This window comes from Dryobates pubescens, chromosome 13, assembly GCF_014839835.1.
Source record: "Dryobates pubescens isolate bDryPub1 chromosome 13, bDryPub1.pri, whole genome shotgun sequence".
Taxonomy (NCBI): Eukaryota; Metazoa; Chordata; class Aves; order Piciformes; family Picidae; genus Dryobates; species Dryobates pubescens.
In genome coordinates this window covers 22,049,980-22,070,932 of record NC_071624.1, presented here as the reverse complement: position 1 = coordinate 22,070,932, position 20,953 = coordinate 22,049,980, and the positions used below count along the sequence as shown (strand labels likewise).

Below are 20,953 nucleotides of genomic sequence, written 5' to 3'. Positions count from 1 at the left end.
CGAGTCAAGTTCTGGCAGTGATGTGCTGGGCAGCTCCAGGGCTGTTTTTAATGTGATTGTAATAAGCTAATGGATGAATGCCTGTGTGATACCTGACTGTAGTGAGCTCACCAGATAGTCTAAGTCTAAAGGCTGGTTTAATAAAGTTGGTGTTCTTTGAAGAAAAAAAACGTTTTATGGTCTATCTTCAGAGCATCCTATACTCAGTCTGCTTTGGGTGGAAAGAGACCTTTCAAGGCCACCCAGTCCAACCCCCCTGCAGGCAGCAGGGACATCTACAACTGGAGCAGATTGCACAGAGCCCCAAACCTGATGTGCAATGCTGCCAGGGATGGGGCAGCTGCCACCTCTCTGGGTACCCTGGGCCAGGCTTTCCCTACTTTGTGTCAAACATTTCTCCCTTCTCTCCAGTCTGAATCTCCCTCTTTTGAGTTCAAGCCATCACCCCTTGTCTTGTCACAACTGGCCCTGCTCAAAGGTCTAGCCCCAGCTTTCTGATCTCTTGTGTAAGCCACGGAAGGCCACCAGAAGGTCTCTCTGGAGCCTTCTCTTCTCCAGGCTGCCCAAGCCCAACTCTCTCAGCCTGGTCTCACAGCATAGGGCTTCCAGCCCTGCCAGCATTGCTGTGGCCTCCTCTGGCCCTTCTCTAACAGGTCCCTGTCTCTGCTGAGGATTCCAGAGCTGTCCCAGCACTGCAGGGGATGTCTCAACAGAGCACAGCAGAGGGGCAGAATCCCCTTCCTGCCCATGTTGCCCAGGACAGGCTGGGGCTGGGCTGGCAGCACTCTGCGCTGGCTCATCTCCAGTTTTTCTTGTCTCAGCCTCCCAAAGTCCTTCTCCACAGGGCTGCTTTCCAGCCCTTCATCCCCAGCCTGGATTGATACTGGGGGTTGCCCTGACCCAGGACCTTGACCTTGGCCTTATTGAATCTCCTGAGGTTCACACATCTCCATTTTCCAGCTTTTCCAGGTCTCTCTGGGTGTATTTTGTCCCTCAGCTGTGTCAACCGCACCACTCAGTTCGGTGTCATCTGCAAACTTGCTGAGGGTGCCTTCACTGCTGAAGATACTGAACAGTACAAACCCCTGAGGGGACACCACTGGTCATCCATTTCCATCTGGACGTTGAGCTGTTCACCACCACCTTCTGGCTGTGAGCAATCATGGCTTTAATGACACTGCTACAGCTGAAAGATCAACCAGACTGTCTGAACAGGCAACGACCCAACAGGAGAACCTTACCACAGCCTGGCAGTGGCCAGGCATCTCCGAAGCACCACCAAGCCCAAAGGAGCTCTGGAGCTCCCCGACGAGCTGCGGTGGTTGAAGCAGCTCCTGTGGCACATAGGAAAGGGGTGCACCGAGGCTGTGCCAGCCCCGGGGCTGCATCTCGGGGAGCGCAGGGCAGAGGCCCTTCAGCTCTCGGGGGAGTAGAGTTTGACCAGGTGCTGGAGCTCGGTGGCGTAGCCTGTGACGGGGCAGCTCTGGTGGGCCTTGACGTGGCTGTAGATGCAGCGGTAGCAGAACACGAAGCCAGAGGTGGAGAGGGCCGTGGCGTTGACGCGGGTCTTGCGGCAGAGAGGGCAAACGGTCTTGGGCTCGGGCAGGAGAGCCGAGGCGGCCGCGTGGTCCAGGTGCACCGGGGGCGGGGGCGTGGGGAGCGCCGTCAGAGATTTGATGGTCTCCTGGTTCTCCGAGGAGTACCACCAGTCCAGGAACTGGAGGAAGAAGATGCTGACAGACAGCCCAGTGGACAAGGAGAAGGCAGCACCACCCAGCGCCTTCCTCGCCGCCGACTGCACTCGTGATTTAATGCTGTCAAAGACAGAGGAGACAGAGACACTGTTACTGCTGCCCCTTCGTGCAGCTGCAGGCCACAGCCAAAAGGACTCGGGCAGCTAAGCTCAGAATCCCAGCACGGTGGGGCTTGGAAGGGACCTGTGGGGATTAACCATTCCAACCTGCTAAAGCAAGGCACCCACAGCAGCTTGCCCAGGAGCACCATGGCCCAGGTGGCTTTGGAAGCTCTCCGCACAAGGAGACTCCACAACCTCTCTGGACAGCCTGCTTCAGGCTCCAGCACCCTCAAAGTCACAGCTTTGTACAGCTTCTGAATGCTAAGCAAGTTGGCCAGCATATTCCATGTTTGCAATGAGGCATCTGCCAGGGTGTTTCTCTCACACTCTTTGAGATTAAGGAAGACTTCTGGTCCTGTTCAGTTTAGCAGTCTAAACTGGAGAAGTTTAGTCATGGGGTCTGTGGTGACAGGTTGGACTTGATGATCTTTGAGGTCTCTTCCAACCTTGGTGATAACTGTGATGCTGTGATACTGTTTGAATTGAGGGGACATGGACCACAGAGCCTTTCATTCATGGAGCCCTGTTTTGAACACATGAAGCTGCTCCTCAGCAAAATCAACGAGCTAAGTTCCAGTCCTGTCAGCAATGGCATTGCAGTCCACTTCCTGTGTTAGAGAAGCTCAGGTGAAGAATAAACAGGATCAAGGCTGCAGTGTCAAAAAAGACCCTCAAACACGGATCTCCTGGAGAAGAGGAGGCTCAGGGGAGACCTTATTGCTGTCTACAACTACCTAAAGGGAGGTTGTAGCTAGGAAGGGGTTGGTCTCTTCTCCCAGGCAAGCAGCACCAGAACAAGAGGACACAGTCTCAAGCTGTGCCAGGGGAGGTTTAAACTGGAGGTGAGGAGAAAGTTCTTCACTGAGAGAGCTGTTAGCCATTGGAATGTGCTGCCCAGGGAGGTGGTGGAGTCACCATCCCTGGAGGTGTTCAAGAGAGGATTGGACATGGCACTTGGAGCCATGGTTTAGTAGCCATGAGGTGTTGGGAGACAGGTTGGACTTGATGATCTTTGAGGTCTTTTCCAACCTCACTGATTCTATGATTCTAATTTTATTACCACAGAATCCTGTGAAGCTAACTCCTGCTACTTGTTTCCTCATCTACACAAACAAGACCTTTTTGGAGCATGTTTTGCCAACACAAAAGTTCACCCTGAAGAATTTCTGGAGAGCCAGAGATTTTTACTTGCAGCATCACCTTTAAATCAACACCCCCACAGAACCCCCCTGGAAAGCAGCAGCTAAGCCATGTCCCAACACACCTGAGTGCCTGACTTGAGGGGGCTGCAGCTGATCTCTTCTCCAGGGCCTGGATGTCCTCTGCAGTCAGCCTGACGAGGCGCACACCAGCCAGCCTTAGCAGGGGTGAGTGATGCTGAGCTTTCCCCAGGATGTAGCACAGCTGCTGGATGAGGAACCAGCCCTCCCAGGTCATGTTGACAAAGGGGTAGGCAGCCAGAAAGGCCCTGTAAAAGCGCTTCCAGGGCGATGACGGAGGGTGGATGGAGTACTCATCCTCATCCCTCAGGCTGGACACCAGTTTCTCGAGCTTTCCTTTCAGGTAAGGAACAAGAACCAGCAAGAGGAGAGACTTCCAGTGCTGCCTCTTCGGCAGGCCGGCAGTGGCCAGCGGCTGCTGCCTGCAGTCTCCCAGAGTTATCCTCTTCAAGCCGTAGAAGTTCTCAGAGAAGGAAGCACTGCACCGGGCCAGGCAGTGCTGCTGGAGCAGCAGATCCAGCACGACGTAGACCTCATCAAACCAGCGCCAGAGAGAGCCGTACCGGCCAGGGTTAGACTCAGCAAGCACCTACGGAACGGGACACGAAACAGAGAGCCACAATGTGCCCAACTGCAGCAGCTGTGCAGGCTGCCTCGGGCGCATTCAGCCAGTGTCCCGCAGCCCCGGGCCCGCCGGGAGCAGGAGTCGGGCCCCTTCCTCCGCTTCCCTGGCCGCAGGCCTCGCCCCTACCTTGACCAGGTGCTGCAGGGCGGGTTTCACGGCGGCCATCAGGCCGTCTTGTGCCACCGCCTCGAAGATGGAGGGGCGGTCATCGCCGGCCGAGGCGACCGTCAGGTGGGCGCCGAGCTCCGCCATGGCGCCGGCTGCGCTCCCCCCCGCCGCCAGGGGGAGCACCCGTCCCGCAGGGCTACAGCGGCGCTCCGCCGCCGGAAGCGCCGCATGGGGGGACGATCTGTCTCCTGCGCCTCGTCTCTATGGTGCTGGGGGTGGGGCCGGCGCTGGGCGGGGAGGTTAGTTCTCGCGAGCCCTGCGGGCGCCGCCTTTCCCGCTTCCGGTTCCGCCGCCGCCCACACAGCGGTGTCCAGCCCGCGCCGTGAGTGGGGCCGGAGCGGCCGGGGCGCTGGCGGGGGGGCTGGGAGAGGGGGTGGAGGAGCTGGGAGAGGGGGTGGGATAGGGTGGGGAGGGGCGAGATGGGGATAGGGCGGGGAGGTGCACTCGGGAGGAACCGAGAGGGGGTGAGGGGTACTGGTAAGGCACTCCTGAGAGCCTGGGGAAGGAGGCTGGGATAGGTTGGGAAGGGGCTTTGGGGTGGAATTAGAAGGGGCTACTGGGAGGGGGTGAGTGGCCGTGGTGGATGCCAGGAGGGGATACTGAGATATGGTGCAGAGGGAATGAGGAGTAGCGGTGTGGAGCTCGGGTAGGATAGAGCCGAGAGTCATTGTGAGGTGATGGGGGAGGATGGAGGTCGCTGGGAGCACTGTTGGGTGCAGAAGTTGGGAGGGGAAATGGAACAGGCTCCCCAGAGAGGTTGTGGAGTCTCCTTCTCTGGAGATTCTGTCTGGATGTGTTCCTGTGTGACCTGTGCTGGATTCCCTGGCCCTGCTCTGGCAAGGGGATCTGGATGATCTCTTTGGGTCCCTTCCAACCCCTGACATCCTGTGACCCTTTGATCCTGTGAACTGGCAGGGTGAGGGATGGGGACTCGCCCATGGGAGGAGGCCCTGGCTGGGAGATGGGGGTGCTGGGGAGTAGGTTGTGTTTGGTGGGCCTGGGAAGGGAGGTGGGATGGGAATGAGCAGAGGAAGCTACTGGCAGGACTGGGCAGGGATGGAAGCTGGAGCACTGAGGTGGGCTGCTGGGGCTGGGGATTCTGGGGAAGAAAGTTGGCATTGGTGGAGGATGCTGCTACAACTGGAGGGTACTGGGAGAGGTCTGGGGATTGCTGCTGAGGGGGGAAGGCTCGGTGGGCAAAGGATGTAAGAGGGAAGTGGTTGCTGGAGGGGCTCAAGTCTGGCTGTGGGCTGTGGCTGGAGGCATTGGAGAGACTGGTGGCAGAGCTGGGATGTGCTCAGGGTGATGTGAACAGCTATGTTACAGCAGCTGTGAGGAGGTGATGAAATCCATAGAGTGTTTGAGAGGGGAATGGGAACCATCTAAGGGATGTTTGCTCCCTAAGAGGGAAGCAAATGGCCTGTCCCAGCACACGCCGTTAGGGCTGTGGGCTTCTAAAGCCATGGTGCTGCTCCCTCTCTGCCAGCCACCTTTGGCTGCTCTCTTTAGTTTCCTGGTGGTCCAGTGGCTGTGAGCCACACTTGGGCCATTGTGTGGCTCCTCAAGAGGCTTTGCAGGTGAAACGGGTGCAGAGGAAGGGTGGTGGCACCAGCTGGAGTGTAAGGCAGCTTAAGCTGGGGATCATGTTAGAGATTTAGGAGTTCAGTGCTGGATGGTTTCAGTGCTGGGGAGCATGGATCAGTATTGAGGCCTTAAACTACCCACATTCCTGTTTGCACCTCTGGTGGGAGCTGGTCAGGCTGTCACTGGAGTCATGCCTGGGGCAGAGCCATGCTTGGTCAGACACAGCACCCAGGTTTCAGTGTGCTTTGGGGCTGGGGAGAGGCTCCTTAGTCTCTTCATTTGATCTTATTTTTGGTGCAGCTTACATTTAAATGTCAAGGCAATGCTTATAGCATTAGGCATTGTAGAGCTTCTGGAGAACCTCTGTTTCATCTCTTCTTGTTTGCTGGGGCTGGAACAGGAACCTTTTGCTGTCAGCTTGAACACTTCTGACCTGTTTCCACCTTAGCAAATGCTGGATGCGGAACGCCAGGAGGCAGGGGGTGTAGATTTCCTCCTAAGCATCCAGGGATGTTGGTGATGTTGTCAGAATTCCTCTTGGCTCTCTCCAGTATACAAGAAGCTGGCATTTTCTTGGGTTGAAACATGTGCTGTTTGTCTGTCTAGGCTGTTTTGGCCTTCATCTGAGTTTGCTTGGTGGGTGAGATAATCATGCTGCTGGCAGGCTGGCTCTGAGCGCCGTGCAGAGCAAGCTCTGACATACAGCAAGCAAAAATCTGTGTGCTCAGGAGAAAAAGAGCTTTTTCCTTCCTGCACTTTGCGGTGTGGTGGTTTGTTGGGTTTTTTTTTTTTTGTCCATCCAAAGGGTTTGCTGTGTGTGGCACTGCCAAGGTGTTTCTGTAATTCTCCAGGTTTCCATGTGATGGGAAGTTAGAAAAAGCCCTCAGAGGTCACCTCTGACATCCAGCAAAGGCTTTTCCTCTTGGTAGCTTTATGCAGCTGGGCTGATATTCATGGTGGATTGCTTTGGGTTGGGTTTTTTTCTTCCCCCACCATCCCCTCCTGGATTTCCTCTATAATCTGCTGTGCTGGCCACAGGGGCACCAATCTGGGACTGGCTCAGGTTGGCAAATCCACATCTAATGCACACAGAGAGCAGTTCAGTGCCTGGCCCTGGGCCAGATCACTCTTGTAGAGGATAACATTTGAAGTCATCTTTTGAGTGGGGCTGAAATACAAAGGCCTTGTGTCAGCAAATCATGTTGCAGCTGAGGGTGGGCTCCAGTTTTAGTTGTAAAACAAGACCCATACCAGCAGCTGCTTTTGTGCTCCTGAGCTTGTGCTGTTGGAGGGATTGTAGGGTTGTGTCTCATGTGGCTCTCCCAGCCCAGCCTCCCTTTTGGAAGGAGGGCAAAGCTCTCCCACAGAAGGAAAGCACTTTCAGAGCTGTCTCCAGGCATAGTCTCCAGAGAAGGGCCACGAGGAGGAGCAGAGGGCTGGAGCTCCTCTGCTGTAGGGACAGGCTGAGAGAGTTGGGGTTGTTCAGTTTGGAAAGGAGAAGGTTCTGATTGTGGCCTTCCAGGATCTGAAAGGGGCTACAAGAAAGCTGTGAGGGACTTTTTAGGGTGATAGGTAGTGATAGGACTGGGGGGGAATGAATCCAAGCTGGAGGAGGGGAGATTGAGATTAGACATCAGGAAGAAGTTGTTCCCCATGAGGGTGGTGAGAGCCTGGCACAGGCTGCCCAGGGAGGTGGTGGAAGCCTCCTGCCAGGAGGTTTTTGCAGCCAGGCTGGATGTGGCTGTGGGCAACCTGCTGTAGTGTGAGGTGTCCCTGCCCATGGCAGGGGGGTTGGAACTGGCTGAGCCTTGAGCTCCCTTCCAACCCTGACAGTTCTGTGATAGTTTGCTTTCCAAGCCTGGCAGGAACAGAAAGGGAGAGAAATCAACCCAAGCCCAGGACTGCTGCCTAATGTAGGAGGAGATGGTAACCACACAGGCACAGGGCAGGCAGGAGCTGTGGGGAGCTGGGCTGAGCCACAGGTGGTTTCTCATCTGGTTGCTTGGCAGTTGGACAAGGTTCCACCTGCTCTGCATTGCTATGCTGGTGAAGGTGGTAGGAGTGATGGCACTACCCCTCAGCTCCTGCTGCTGGGAATTTAACTGCTGAGGTTGGGTTGGACTGACTGAGGTGGGTAGGGGAAATAAAAAGAAGAATGCCAGTGGAGTTAAGGGCTGGCTAAAAATGAGGAAGGACCAGCAAGCTGCTTGCACTGCTGGGCAGGGTTGTGGAGTTCAAAGCCAAGATTGTCCTGCTGCTGCTGAGCCAGCAAGGCCTTCGAGGGTTGGAGGCAAGACAGGCAGCAGTCAGGAAACAGCTGCTTTGCTGGTAGGATTTAAGGGCATGGAAGGACAGAAAAAGAAGTAGAAAAGGGAGCAGGGAGGGAGGAAGCCCTTTTTGGCATGACTTTTGGGTCGCCACTTCTTAGCACTGCTGCAGGCTGATCCAAACCAGCACCTTGGGGCCCACTCCTTGTTCTTCAGCTGGTGCTTGAGAGCTGTTTGAGTCATGTTTGTCACAGCTGGCAATTGCAAGAGCAAGCTGATGGCTCTCCACACGTGTTTGGGCAATCCCTGTCTTCTCAGTTCCTTCTGAGGGCCAGGCCAGGTGCTGCTGAAACCCTTCTCGCGGCTCTTCTGGCCCAGAATTGGGGCCTCTCTGCTCCTGTCCCTGAGAATGCAGCACTGGAATAACCGTGGGTGTGCCTCAGGGGTGGGATGTCAGCTCTCTGCGGAGGAAGACTGCACAGTCAGGCTGGGGAGAGCTGCAAAGCCGTGGATTATCTGTTTAAAGAAACCTGCTTGGTGCCTTCTGGGAGCAGGAGGAGGGAAAGAACTGGAAGGGCCTCCGGGTGGGGACTGCAAGTGGGGTTGGTTCGTTCGTTCCATCGCGGTGCAGCACAGGGAGGTGTCGTTAGGGGGAGATGGCAGCTTCCTTTGTCTGAGCCGTGCTGCACTTGCTTCCACTCGAGACAGGGACTGTGCAGCACTTTCCTGGCACATGCAATTGTGTCCCCAGGGAGGGGACAGCTGCAGAGATCTGCTGATCACAAGGAGTTAAAAACTGCCTGGGGTGAAGGAGGAGCTGGGCTGAGCGCTGCTGCTGCCTCAGCCCCGGGCTGTTGTGCTTTCCCTGGCTGCTGTGACTTCATCCGAGCCCTCTGAACCCCTGGCTTTGCCAAGCAGCAGCAGCAGGTGCAGAATGAAGATTGTGAAACTTGTGCCTGTGGATGCCAAGCATTTGCTGCTTCCCCTGCCTTGCACACCCCTCCCAACTCTGGGCTCCTGCCCTGCAGGCTGGGGGCTGCCAGCTCCCAGGGCTCTTTGCCCACTTGTCCTTGTTGTTTTGTTCTCCCTCTCAGGTGCTTTAAGGAGGTGGAACCATGACGGACTCCAAATACTTCACCACCAACAAGAAAGGTTAGTGCTGGGCTGGTGCTGGTGGATTGGAGGTGGGGGGTGGCTATTTTTACACAGCTTTCCTAACTGCATGCAGAAGAACTTGTGCTTTTCTCTCAGCTCTGTCCCTGTTTCTCCTCTTAATCATCCAGGGAGAGGCTGCCAAAGTAGGCCACACGGTGGCAAAAGGCAAAGCTGGTGCATGGTAACAGTTTTGTGATGCACTTTGTCGAGGAGCAGAGAGCACAACACTGGGATTTTAGAGGAGTCCTGGTCAGAGACAAAGCTCTAGTTCAAGTTGTGGTTCCTTGGGGCAGCACAGGATCATGCTGGCTGAGGCATTCAGTAGTTAAGCCACAAGTGTGAATCTCAACATCAAGCTGCTGCAAAGAAAATGGGAATTCCTGTTGCTGTTTCCTCCAGAGCTGCAGCTGCTCCCTTTGACTTCCCCTTGGCTTTATGTGGGGGTGGTGCTCACCTCATCTCAGGACAAACTGCTGCCCTTAGCATGGGATGGCTGGAGAGGATCTTTAGAATAGAATAAACCAGGTTGGAAGAGGCCTTCAAGATGATCGAGTCCAACCTATCATCCAACAGCACCTAATCAACTAACCCATGGCACCAAGCACCCTATCAAGTCTCCTCCTGGACACCTCCAGTGATGGTGACTCCACCACCTCCCCAGGCAGCCCATTCCAATGGGCAATCACTCTCTCTCTGTAGAACTTCCTCCTAACCTCCAGCCTAAACCTCCCCTGGTGCAGCCTGAGACTGTGTCCTCTTGTTCTGGTACATTCTGGGGACATTTCCAGGGCAGGATTTGCTCTGCTGAACCTGGCCCAGGCAGGTTGTCTTTTCTGGCCTGTTTGCATAGAAAGCTGTTGCTGCAATTTGAGGCTGATGTTGCTCATCCTCCTGCAGTAGGTGTTGGAAGCTGGTTCACCTTAACCTCTCCTTTACAGAATGGCATGTTTGTCAGGGGGCACAAAAAGCCCTGCACTTTGGTATTTTCATGTTTCATTAAGCTTCAGGATGAGGTTGTGAGTCAGCAAAAGCAGTTCACAGCCTTCTAAGCAACAGCTCTGTGAGTTCAGGCTTTGCTGGGATGGCTACAGGAGGCTGGCCTGGGCTGTCTTGAGTTCTAGTGAGCACCTGGCTGGTGGCTCAACTCTTCTCCAGGGCAGTATGATGTGAGCATCCCTCTCGCAGGGTGATGAGTGCTCACTACCTACCTTCTTCAGAACAGTCACTTCTATCATGTTGGTCCTTTTGTGTCAGGCTCTGCAGTAATTGGTGCAGCTCAGCTGCCAAAGCAGCATTGGTGTGGAATCAAAGGTTAGGGGCTAGAAGGTGTCTTGTCACAGATATTTTCATGGAATCACAGAATCAACCAGGTTGGAAAAGACCTCCAACCTATTACCTAATACCTAACACCTCCTGACAACTAAACCATGGCTCCAAGCCTTTTTTGAACACCTCCAGGGATGGGGACTCCACCACCTCCCTGGGCAGCACATTCCAGTGGCCAGTTACTCTTTTGGTACTTGGGATGTGTCTTCAGCCTATGGCTCCCAGTGGGAATCCCAACATGGTCAGGGTTGGAAGGGACCTCTGGGGGTCATTCAGTCCAACCCACTTGCTAAAAGCAGGGTCACCCCCAGCAGCTTGCCCAGGATCACAGTGCCCAGGTGGGTTTGGAATCTCCCCAGAGAAGGAGACTCCTCCCTGTGCTGCCCTGCCTGGGGGAAGCTGCCTGTTGGCCAGGATCCCTTCTCACAGCACTTGCTCTCTGGGACAGGCCTGATGAGCAGCCAGCTGCATGTGCTGCTGTATTTTGCCAACTTCCCTGCTTCTGTGATCCAGCCTGAGCTGATTCCTGGGCAGTGATGTCTGGAGGGGATTAGTGTTGGGACAAAGGCTGCTTGGGATCCAGGCAAGCTGTGTTGCATGCTGCTTTTGTTAGCAGCTCTGCCTTTCCAGCTTGGAAGGACTCCACTGCACTGGGCTAGATGTTGCACTCTGCTGTTGCTCACTGCATTTGCAGGCAGCTGGAGAGGATGAGCAGAAGCTTAAAAAGTCTGGGCAAAACTTCTAGCATAGTTTTCCCTTGCAGACATGAATCTGGTGTCTCCAAATCTCTTTTTGTCCTGGTTATGTAATAGTAGCCTCTGAGAAACAGATGCTGCAGGGATGTGATTTAATCCTCTAGAAGTGGGAGAGCTGCAACATGCAGCAGGGTTCTTGTGAGCTGCTTTTGCCTTAGCAAAGTAGAGCCCAAGTAGTTCTCTTGGGTGCTGCAGCTTCCTCTGGTACTCCATAAGGTCTGAGAGCTTCTTGTACTGCCTGCAGCTTTATGGTAATGGCACAGAGTCAAAGAATCATGGAATGGTTTTGGATGGAAGAGGCCTTTAAGACCTTTGGGTCCAACCCTTACCCCAGCACTGCCAGGTCACCACTGAACCATGGCCCAAAGCACCACATCATCACAGCTTTGAAACCCCTCTAGGGATGGGGACTCCACCACTGCCCTGGGCAGCCTGGGCCAGACCTGGACAACCCTGTTGTAGAAGAAATTGTTCCTCATGTCTAACCTAAACCTCCCCTGGCAAAACTTGAGGCTGTTTCCTCTTGTCCTGTCACTTCCCACTTGAGAGAAGAGCCCAACCCCCACCTGGCCCCCACCTCCTCTCAGGGAGCTGCAGAGAGCAATGAGGTCTCCCTCAGCCTCCTCTCCTCCAGGCTGAACCCCGCCAGCTCCCTCAGCTGCTCCTCCCCAGCCCTGTTCTCCAGACCCTTCCCCAGCTTCATTGCCCTTCTCTGGACCTACTCCAGCCCCTCAATGTCCTTCTTGGAGTGAGGAGCCCAAAGCTGAACCCAGGATTCAAGGTGCCCAGTACAGGGCACTGCCCTGGTGCTGCTGGCCACACCATCGCTGATCCAAGCCAGGATGCTGGTGGCCTCCTTGGCCCCCTGGGAAAGTACAAAGTTTCTCCTGACTTACCCTTTTCTTCTCCCAAGAGGCTCAACCTGTTTTGTCTTCTGCCAGGAGAGATTTTTGAACTGAAGGCTGAACTCAATAATGAAAAGAAAGAGAAGAGGAAAGAAGCTGTGAAGAAGGTTATTGCAGCCATGACCGTGGGGAAGGACGTGAGGTAAAAGCACTTTGCTTGCACCTGTAGCAGCTTTGGTTGTCCTGGCACTCAGCTGGGTATAGTGGTCCACATCTCCATGGCACAGCTCTGGGTTTCTCATCTGGATGTGACTGGGCAGTGAGCCTGGCTGTGGCCTTGCCTGTGCTGTGCTTCAGTTTCTCAAGGCCCTTCTTGTTACTGAGAGCAAAAGGAACAGCTGCTGTTGGTGCTGGTTTAGCTGGGTGCCAGTAGCCCTTTTTATCTGCAAACCCATCCTGAATTCAACCATTTTGCCTGTCCCTGCAGGTGCTGTTTTCTCACTGCTTGCTAGCCTGGGGTTTGGGGTTAGAAAGGCCACTTCCAGTGCTTTTCTTAGCCTTGCAGCATCAATTTAAGCTGCATCTTAAACTGGGGGGGTTGCAAATTGAACCTGCAGCTTGTAGTGGCTAAAGGACACAGGCATTGCCCTCCTGCAACACTGTCTCCAGTGTTTCTTTGTGCCTTTGAGGCAACCAGAAAAATGTGCCTGAAGTGATTCTTTCTCCCTCCCAGCTCCTCCAGTCACAGCAGGCCTGGGTTGCAGGCAGTGTGGTCTGTTGCCACGGAAATGGGTATCAAGGTGGCAAATTTAGCATCATGACTTCACTGTAGAATGAAGCAACACATAAACTGGAAGGGAGGAAAAGCAGTCTTTTTGACCAGCAGCACTTGCCCCTCACCTTTAGAGATCTCTGCAGCATACCTGAGAGCTGCAGAGATCCTTGTGTGACCTCAGTGTTCTTCTGCAGTGCCCCAGACTGCTGCTTGATACTTGACTTAAACTCAGCCTGGCAGTGCTGAAGCTTCTCAGAGGTCCTCTTGTCCACTCCCCCTGCAGTCAGCAGGGACACTTCCAACCAGGCTGCCCAGGGCCACAGCAAGTCTGGTCTTGAATGTCTCCAGGGATGGGGCCTCAACCACCTCCCTGGGCAGCCTGTTCCAGGTGTCTCACCACCCTCACTGTGCAGCACTTCCTCCTGATGTCCAACCTATCTCTGCCCTGCTCCAGTTTCAGATTGTTGTCCCTTGTCCTATCATCACAGGCACTGGGAAGCAGTCCCTGCCCAGCCTTTCTGTAGGTCCTCTTCAGATGTTGAAATACTGCTCTAAGGTTTCTCTGGAGCCTTCTTCAGTCTGAATGGCTCCAACTCTCTCAGCCTGTCCCCATAGGGAAGGTTCTCTAGCCCTCTAAAGATCTTCATGGCCTCCTCTGGACCCACTCCAGCAGGTCTATGTCTCTCTGTTGTGTTGGGAGTTCCATAGCTGATGGTCTCCCCAGAGCAGAGGGACAGGATCCCTCTCTCCATCTCTGGCCACACTGCTTTGGTTGCAGCCCAGGATGCCATTGGCCTCCTGGGCTGTGAGTACCCATTGCTGGCTCCTGTCTAGCTTCTCACCCACCAGCATCTCCTGAGTCCTTTTCTGCATCATCCCCCAGCCTGGACTGATACTGAGAATTGCCTCAACCTGGGTGCAGGACCTTGCACCTTGCCTTATTGAACCTCATGAGGCTCTCCTCAGCCCAGCACTCCAGGCCTAGCATGGAAGAACTTCCTAGGTAGAAATACCCTGAGGAAATTTCACCCATTCCAGAAGCCCCCTGTGCTAAAGCCCTGGAAGAGCTGAGATGGGTGTTACAGGAGCCATTGTAAGCAGGGTACTTGCAGTGGAGCTCCACTTTTCCTGGCTTCCTGGGTGCTGCAGCTCCCCCTGTTCATGCTCTGCCATCTCACTGCTTGTCCTCTCTCTTCCTGCTTGCTGTTTTCTACCCAGCTCACTCTTCCCTGATGTTGTGAACTGCATGCAGACTGACAACCTGGAGTTGAAGAAGCTGGTCTACCTGTACCTGATGAACTATGCCAAAAGTCAGCCAGACATGGCCATCATGGCTGTCAACAGCTTTGTGAAGGTAACTTGCTCCCACAGCTCAGCAGAAAGTGGTCCAGCATGGGGAGTGTCCATTGGCCTTTGTGAGCTGCTCTTTATCTCTGCTTTTGTACTGGAGTCCCTGGGCTGGGTCCTCTCTCTTCCTTGGTGCTGATGGTTATTGCAGAGGAGATCACTCCTGCTTCTCTTTGGCTAATCCTCTCTATAAAGAGCAACTTCAGATGTTGGATACCAGGTCATGTGGTGCTCACCTTCCAGCCTTTGCAGTACCTCTGCATGGATGTCTCCTTGTGCTCTGTGTGGGAAACCTTTCTGTTTGGTGAAACTGAGAGATAGCTCACTGGCAAACTAACAGCCTGGTGGCTGCATTGCCTTGAGCCTCTGTAGTTGAGCTGCCTCTGCCCTGGCAAATGTTATTTCAGTCCCACCTTGTGAAAGTTAAAACCTGGTGCTTAGAAAAAGGTTGAGACTCCTCCTGCAATGGTATTAAATTCACAGATTGCATGGGGTTGGAAGGGACTCTAAAAGGTCATCTTGTCCAACCCCCCTGCAGTCAGCAGAGACATCTCCAATTGGATCAGGCCTCCCAGGGCCACACTGTGTCTGATTTTGAATGTCTCTAGGGATGGGGACAGTGAGCTCACAATTGTATAAGCTGTCATAGCCTGAAAAGTCAACCCCATGGAGCAGTATAAGCTGGGGACTGACCTGCTGGAGAGCAGTGCAGAGAAGAGGGACCTGGGGGTCATGGTGGACAGAAGCATGCTCATGAGCCAGCAAGGTGCCCTGTGGCCAAGAAGGTCAGTGGCATCCTGGGGTGTGTCAGAAGGGCTGTGGTTAGTAGGTTGAGAGAGGTTCTCCTGCCCCTCTACTCTGCCCTGGTGAAGCCACATCTGGAATATTGTGTCCAATTCTGGACCCCTCAGTTCAAGAACCTTAGGGAACTGCTTGACAGAGTCCAGCACAGAGCCTCAGAGCTGCTGCAGGCAGTGGAACATCTCCCTGTGAGGCCAGGCTGAGGGAGCTGGGGCTTGGAGCAGTGGAGCCTGAGGGCTGCCCTCATTGCTGGGGATCAAGATGTGCAGGGCTGGAGCCAGGCTCTGCTCAGGGATGGCCAAGGACAGCACAAGGGGCACTGGGGGCAGCTGGAGCAGAGGAGGTGAACAGGAGGGAAAACTTTGTCCCTGTGAGGGTGCTGGAGGCCTGGAGCAGGCTGCCCAGAGAGGCTGTGGAGTCTCCTCTGGAGACTTTCCAAGCCCCTCTGGCTGTATTCCTGTGTGAGCTGCCCTGGGTGCCCCTGCTCTGGCAAGGGGGTTGGACTGGATGACCTTTGGAGGTCCCTTCCAACCCCTATTGATCTGTGCATCTGTGAAAGCCTCCCGGGATGCTGTAGAATGTTTCTGAGAGCCAGCAAGTTGCCCCTTCCAGCCCTGGCCTGGGGAGGTTGTTACTGCAGCATCTTTTGTTCTGGCGGGGCAGGTGGCCGTGGCTGCTGGGACAGGCTGACCTGGTGCCTGTGGTGTCCCCAGTCTCACAGTATCACCAAGGTTGGAAGAGACCTCGAGGATCATCGAGTCCAACCTGTCTCCACAGACCTCATGACTAGACCATGGCACCAAGTGCCACATCCAATCCCCTTTTGAATACCTCCAGGGATGGGGACTCCACCATCTCCCTGAGCAGTACATTCCAATGGCTAACAACTCTCTCTGTGAAGAACTTTCTCCTCACCTTGAGCCTAAACTTCCCCTGGCACAGCTTGAGACTGTGTCCTCTTGTTCTGGTGCTGGTTGCCTGGGAGAAGAGACCAACCCCTTCCTGGCTACAACCACCTTTCAGGTAGTTGTAGAGAGCAATGAGGTCACCCCTGAGCCTCCTCCAGGCTAAGCAACCCCAGCTCCCTCAGCCTCCCTCACAGGGCTGTGCTCAAGGCCTCTCCCCAGCCTCACTGCCCTTCTCTGGACACCTTCAAGTGTCTCAATGTCCTTCCTAAACTGAGGGGCCCAGAACGGGACACAGGACTCAAGGTGTGGCCTAACCAATGCAGAGTACAGGGGCACAATAACCTCCCTGCTCTTACTGGCCACACTCTTCCTGATGCAGGCCAGGATGCCATTGGCCTTCTTGGCCACCTGGGCACACTGCTGGCTCATGTTCAGGCAGCTGTCCATCAGCACCTTCAGGTCCCTCTCTGTTTGGCAGCTCTCAGCCACTCTGACCCCAGCCTGTAGCACTGCCTGGGGTTGTTGTGGCCAAAGTGCAGCCCCTGGCACTTGGACTTGTTGAATGCCATCCTGTTGGCCTCTGCCCATCAGTCCAGTGGGTCGAGGTCCCTCTGCAGAGCCCTTCTGCCCTCTAACTGACCAACCTCTGCTCCCAGCTTGCTGTCATCTGCAGATTTGCTGCTGACTGACTCAATCCCCTCCTCCAGGACTGCGAGGACCCCAACCCGCTGATCCGGGCGCTGGCCGTGCGCACCATGGGCTGCATCCGCGTGGACAAGATCACGGAGTACCTGTGCGAGCCGCTGCGCAAGTGCCTGAAGGACGAGGACCCCTACGTGCGCAAGACCGCCGCCGTCTGCGTGGCCAAGCTGCACGACATCAACGCCCAGATGGTGGAGGACCAGGGCTTCCTGGACTCTCTGCGTGACCTGATTGCGGACTCCAACCCCATGGTAAAGCCTCTCTCTTTGTCTCCCGGGCTCGGCCCCGTGGCGGGCGGCAGCCGCCGGCCCGGAGCCTTTTGGCTCGCGGCTGCTGCTCCCCGAGGAGTTGAGGTGGGCAGAGAGTTGCTGCCTCAGAAAGGAATCAGGGAGTTGTTTGGGCTGGAAAAGGCCTCTAAGATCACCCAGTCCAACCATCGACCCAGCACCGCCGTGGCCCCACGTGCCACGGCCACAGGTTTCATGAGCACCTCCAGCCATGGGGACTCCACCACCTCCTCCCTGGGCAGCCTGTGCCAATCCCTGGCCACTCCTGCAGCAAAGAAACTTAACCTGATCTCCACCCTAGCCCTTCCCTGGCACAATTTCAGGCCTTTTCCTCTTGTTCTGTCACCTGATACTAGGGAGAAGAGCCCAACCCCCACCTCACTGCAGCCTCCTTTCAGGGAGCTGCAGGGAGCAATGAGGTCTCCCTCCACGTCCTCTTCTCCAGATAGTTCCCTCAGGTGCTCCTCACCAGACCTGTTCTCCAGGCTCTTCACCAGGAAATACCTCCTCAGATCTGTTTGGGCTTCTCTGTCTTGATTGCTGCAGCCAAAGTTTAGCTTGCAGGTCAGATGAGTCAGAAGAGCAAGCAGTAGGTGATGCTGCTGCCTTGGTGACAGCTTGTAGCCATTGCTCTCCTGTAGGCTTTGGCTGCTGTTGGAGTAAGAGGTTGCAGACACATCCACTGGCCTGTAATGAGTGGAGAAAATCAATGCCTCTGCTTTTAATCAAGTCAAAGGAGTCAGCAGAGCAGAGGTGGAGATCAGGACTAAGGATTTTGTGGGAGTAAATGACCTCCTAAGTCAGTGTTTGAAGGGTCCATTTCCATGCCACTATTACCTTGTAACTAAAAGGTGGTGGCCAGTGGACTGCAGTGCCCCATGGCATAATCCTGTCCCTGGGGTCTGCTGGGATCCAGCGAGCATTCCAGTGTCATTGTGCCTCCTGGCAGGGGAGAAAGCTTCTGCAGCTGAGTTGAGCTCAGGAGTTTCAGGAGGGGGCTCTTTCAGAGCACAGATCTGATGTGAGCCTGCATGAAGCCATAGTTCCACATGGACAGGGCACAGTGATTCCCTCAAAAGTACAGGAGCTATCCACCTCCAATTCAGGTCCATCTTCATCAACCCATCCAGCTTATTGCTGCCTTCTCCACATGAAACTCCAGTGAGGGTTCTTGATGGCCAGGAGCTGTTTGCCAGACAAGTTACAAGTTGGTATTTGTGAAGGTCATCCTCCAGGAGCCCAGCCCTGCTTGGGTGCTCTTGTTAGGTAACATGTATGTATGGGGCTCAGCTCTCAAGAGAAAGATGGTACAGGTGGATCTGTCCCTGTTCCTCTGCAGTTGGAGCATCCCAGGCACTGCAGCCTGTCAGCTGAACTCATCCCCATTATTAATGCCTCTCTTTGACTTGTGGAAACAGGCAACAGGAGACACTTAATGAAGCAGAATTTTGTGTCACAGGCAGTCCAGACTTGTTTCCTCTGTTGAGAAATGAGGACTTTGAGCAGGAACAAAGCCAACTCCTGCTGAAAAATAATCCTCAAGAAGGGTTTGATTGTGGCCTATGAGGAGCATCTGAGGGAGCTGGGGGTGTTTAGTTTGGAGAAGTGGAGGCTGAGGAGAGTCCTCACTTGCTCTCCACAGCTCCCTGAAGGAGGTTGGAGTAAAGAGGGGGCAGCCTCTGCTCCTTGGTGGCAAGCAACTGGACCAGAGGAAATGGTTCCAAGCTGCACCAGGGGAGGTTCAGGCTGGGTGTTAGGAAATATTTCTGCACTGAGAGTGTTCTCAGACATTGGAAGAGGCTGCCCAGGGCAGTGCTGGAGTCACCATCCCTGGGGCTGTTCCAGCAGCTGTGAACCTGACTCTTAGGGACATGGTTTAGTGTTGACCCTTTAGTGCTGGCTTGAGGGTTGGACTGGATGAGCGTTGAGGTCTCTTCCAACCAAATGTTTCTGTGATTATTGTTTTGTAACTGGCTGCCTCTAGCACAAGAGCAAACACCAAGCATTCCAAGCTGGGTGCTGGGTAGAGGAGCAGCTCCATCTGTGGCTTGCTGATTGTCTTGTAACTGTGCAGGGTTCATGTTTCTGTTGGCTCAAACCTCCCTCCTGGCTGACTGAGCTGGAGGTGGCCTTGTGAGAAATAGTTTGGGTTTGGTTTTTAAGCCATGTTCTTGGGCTAATAGTTTATCATCATGGAATTGTGCAAACAGGCCCTGGGGATGTTCAAGGTCATGCTCAGGGATGTTCAAGGCCCTTTGAGGTGCTGTAGGTGCACAGGCAAAGTCCTTCCCCCACCCTTTATCTGGGCTTTGTGTTGTCAGGATCTGGCCTTCCTTCCAAGGCAGTGATCTTTTGAGCAGGTGTAGGGTGACACCCTCCCAGAGGAGCTGCCTGGTTAAAGGGCTGACACCCCAGTCTGGTAGAATCATAGACTGGTTTGGGTTGGAAGGGACCCTAAAGATCATCCACTTCCAGCCCCATGCCATGGGCAGGGACACCTTCTACCAGCCCACATTGCTCAAGGCCTCATCCAGCCTAGCCCTGAACACCTGCAGGGAGGGGACATCCGCAGCCTCCCTGGGGAAATCTGTGAGTCTCTTCTAGTCTGGTGATCTTATGCTTGCAGATGACAGGTAAAGGTGAGCAAAACCTCCCATTTATGGTGGCCTTTTCCTTTCCTAGCCCTCAGTTCCAGGGTTACATAGCCAATCCCCCCACCCAGATGAAGATGTTCTCCCTCCCTAGCTTTTCCTGGAACATCTCTGTGGTAGCTCTGCAGCTCTCCAGGGTGAATTAATTCAGACTTCTACCTGCACATCTGTTGATGTGGATGTCTATGGCAGGCCACCAGATGTTGGTGGCTTGCTGCATTTCATCTGAGTTATCTGAAGTCCTGTAGCTGGTACAGACCATGGGTCAGTAACATGCATGAGGGCAGGGTTCAGCCACTCTGCAGAAGTTCTGTTGTGGGTGGAGGCCTTAATCTTCTTTTGCAGATGGGCCTGAAGTGCTTCTGGCTGCCCTTGGTCACTTGGGATCCTGCCAAAGCATCTCCCTCCATAGAGGGAACCCTCATTTCTTCCCAGAGCTGTCTTAAGCCAAACCTTTCTCCTTTTTCACCCTGCAGTTCCTCACATGAAGCTCAGCAGAGCCCAGGTCTGGATGGATACATTGGCTGTCAGTGTGCTCCTCAGGGCTCATGTTGTGATACAGTACTGGTCTCAGAGTGACTTCCCAGGACATCTGTGTGCTCCTGCATGTGCACAGGCTGGCAGAGCACTGGTCATACCCAGCAACAGCAGCAGTAGCTGCTAGTGGGGTGACAGAGGTGGATCTGATGACCAGAGGCTCTCTGAAGTCTTGAACAAACTTCTTTTCCCCTCCTTTTTCTTGCTACTGTCTTGTTCTGACCCTTGTGAGCCAGACCTAGGGACTGCTCATCGCTGGAGCACGGCAAGTTTTGAGCCCTGGCAATGGAGAGCAGGGCCAGGAGATGGCAGCAGATGGAAGCAGATGCTGAGCCTGAGACTGTTTTGTAACTGGTTCCCTCCTGGCTGTGGTTCCCTCCTGGCTCTTACCACTGCACTTGGCTTTCTTCAGGAATGTAAATATTAGCAGGAGACCTTCAGAGGAAATCCAGCCTAAGCCTTCCTGGTCTTCTAATATTTGTGTGGGACAACCTTTCTCTCCAAACATTTTCCACCTCTGACCTTCTAGGGTAACTTTTAAGCCACAGAATAGTTTTCTTGCCAATGTGCCTGGTGTCCACATGGCTTAAGTTAGGTTGATGCCACCTTCTCCCAGTTCTTTTCCAGGTGCTGTGGGGTTTTTAGTTCCTTCTTGCAGCATTTCTTCTTCTTCTTGTTGTTCTGCTGTGTCACTGTGCTCACAGAATCACAGAACTTTTTTGGGTGGCAAAAGCCTTCTAAGATAATTGAGGCCAACCAGTGACCCAGCACCACCATGGTCATTAAACCATGTCTCCAAGTGCCGTGGCAACCAGCACCAGAACAAGAGGACACAGTCTCAAGCTGCACCAGGGGAGGTTTAGGCTGGAGGTGAGGAGAAAGTTCTTCACAGAAGGTGTCATTGGCCATTGGGATGTGCTGCCCAGGGAGGTGGTGGAGTCACCATACCTGGAGGTGTTCAAGAGGGGATTGGATGTGGCACTTGGTGCCATGGTTTAGCTGTCAGGAGGTGCTGGGTGATAAATTGGACTTGGTGATCTCTGAGGTCTTTTCCAACCTTATTGATTCTATGGCCACTTTCTTGAACCCTTGACACCTGATAGCATCAGTAGGTGGAACTTATTGCCCTTGCTTGAACACCTCCA

The 20,953-nt window shown here is 54.3% G+C and overlaps 2 protein-coding genes across 3 annotated transcripts in view; one reads left to right on the top strand and one right to left on the bottom strand.

Moving 5' to 3' along the window:
- Positions 1 to 1,065: 1,065 nt before the first annotated feature.
- Positions 1,066 to 3,997, bottom strand: PEX12 (peroxisomal biogenesis factor 12). The gene is made up of 3 exons (XM_054166566.1): positions 3,827 to 3,997; positions 3,120 to 3,664; positions 1,066 to 1,814 (listed from the first exon to the last, which is right to left on the bottom strand). The coding sequence occupies exons 1-3, from the start codon at positions 3,950 to 3,952 to the stop codon at positions 1,415 to 1,417; spliced, it is 1,071 nt and encodes a 356-aa protein (XP_054022541.1). The 5' UTR covers positions 3,953 to 3,997; the 3' UTR covers positions 1,066 to 1,414.
- A 117-nt stretch (positions 3,998 to 4,114) lies between these two features.
- AP2B1 (adaptor related protein complex 2 subunit beta 1) overlaps positions 4,115 to 20,953 on the top strand; it is a 95,417-nt gene continuing 78,578 nt past the window's right edge. For both annotated transcript variants that reach the window (XM_054166241.1, XM_054166240.1), the window contains exons 1-5: positions 4,115 to 4,190; positions 8,814 to 8,871; positions 11,897 to 12,002; positions 13,794 to 13,929; positions 16,339 to 16,584. In XM_054166241.1, coding sequence (XP_054022216.1) covers positions 8,835 to 8,871; positions 11,897 to 12,002; positions 13,794 to 13,929; positions 16,339 to 16,584 — 525 coding nt within the window. In that variant the 5' untranslated portion in view covers positions 4,115 to 4,190; positions 8,814 to 8,834. The remainder of the gene's footprint in view (positions 4,191 to 8,813; positions 8,872 to 11,896; positions 12,003 to 13,793; positions 13,930 to 16,338; positions 16,585 to 20,953) is intronic.

Coding starts and splice junctions, on each gene's coding strand:
- PEX12 (XM_054166566.1), bottom strand. CDS start 3,952: ATGGCGGAGCTCGGCGCCCACCTGACGGTCGCCTCGGCCGGCGATGAC. Junction 3,665..3,826: donor CCCTGCAGCACCTGGTCAAG/GTAGGGGCGAGG, acceptor CCCGTTCCGTAG/GTGCTTGCTGAGTCTAACCC. Junction 1,815..3,119: donor CCCTCAAGTCAGGCACTCAG/GTGTGTTGGGAC, acceptor TGTCTTTGACAG/CATTAAATCACGAGTGCAGT.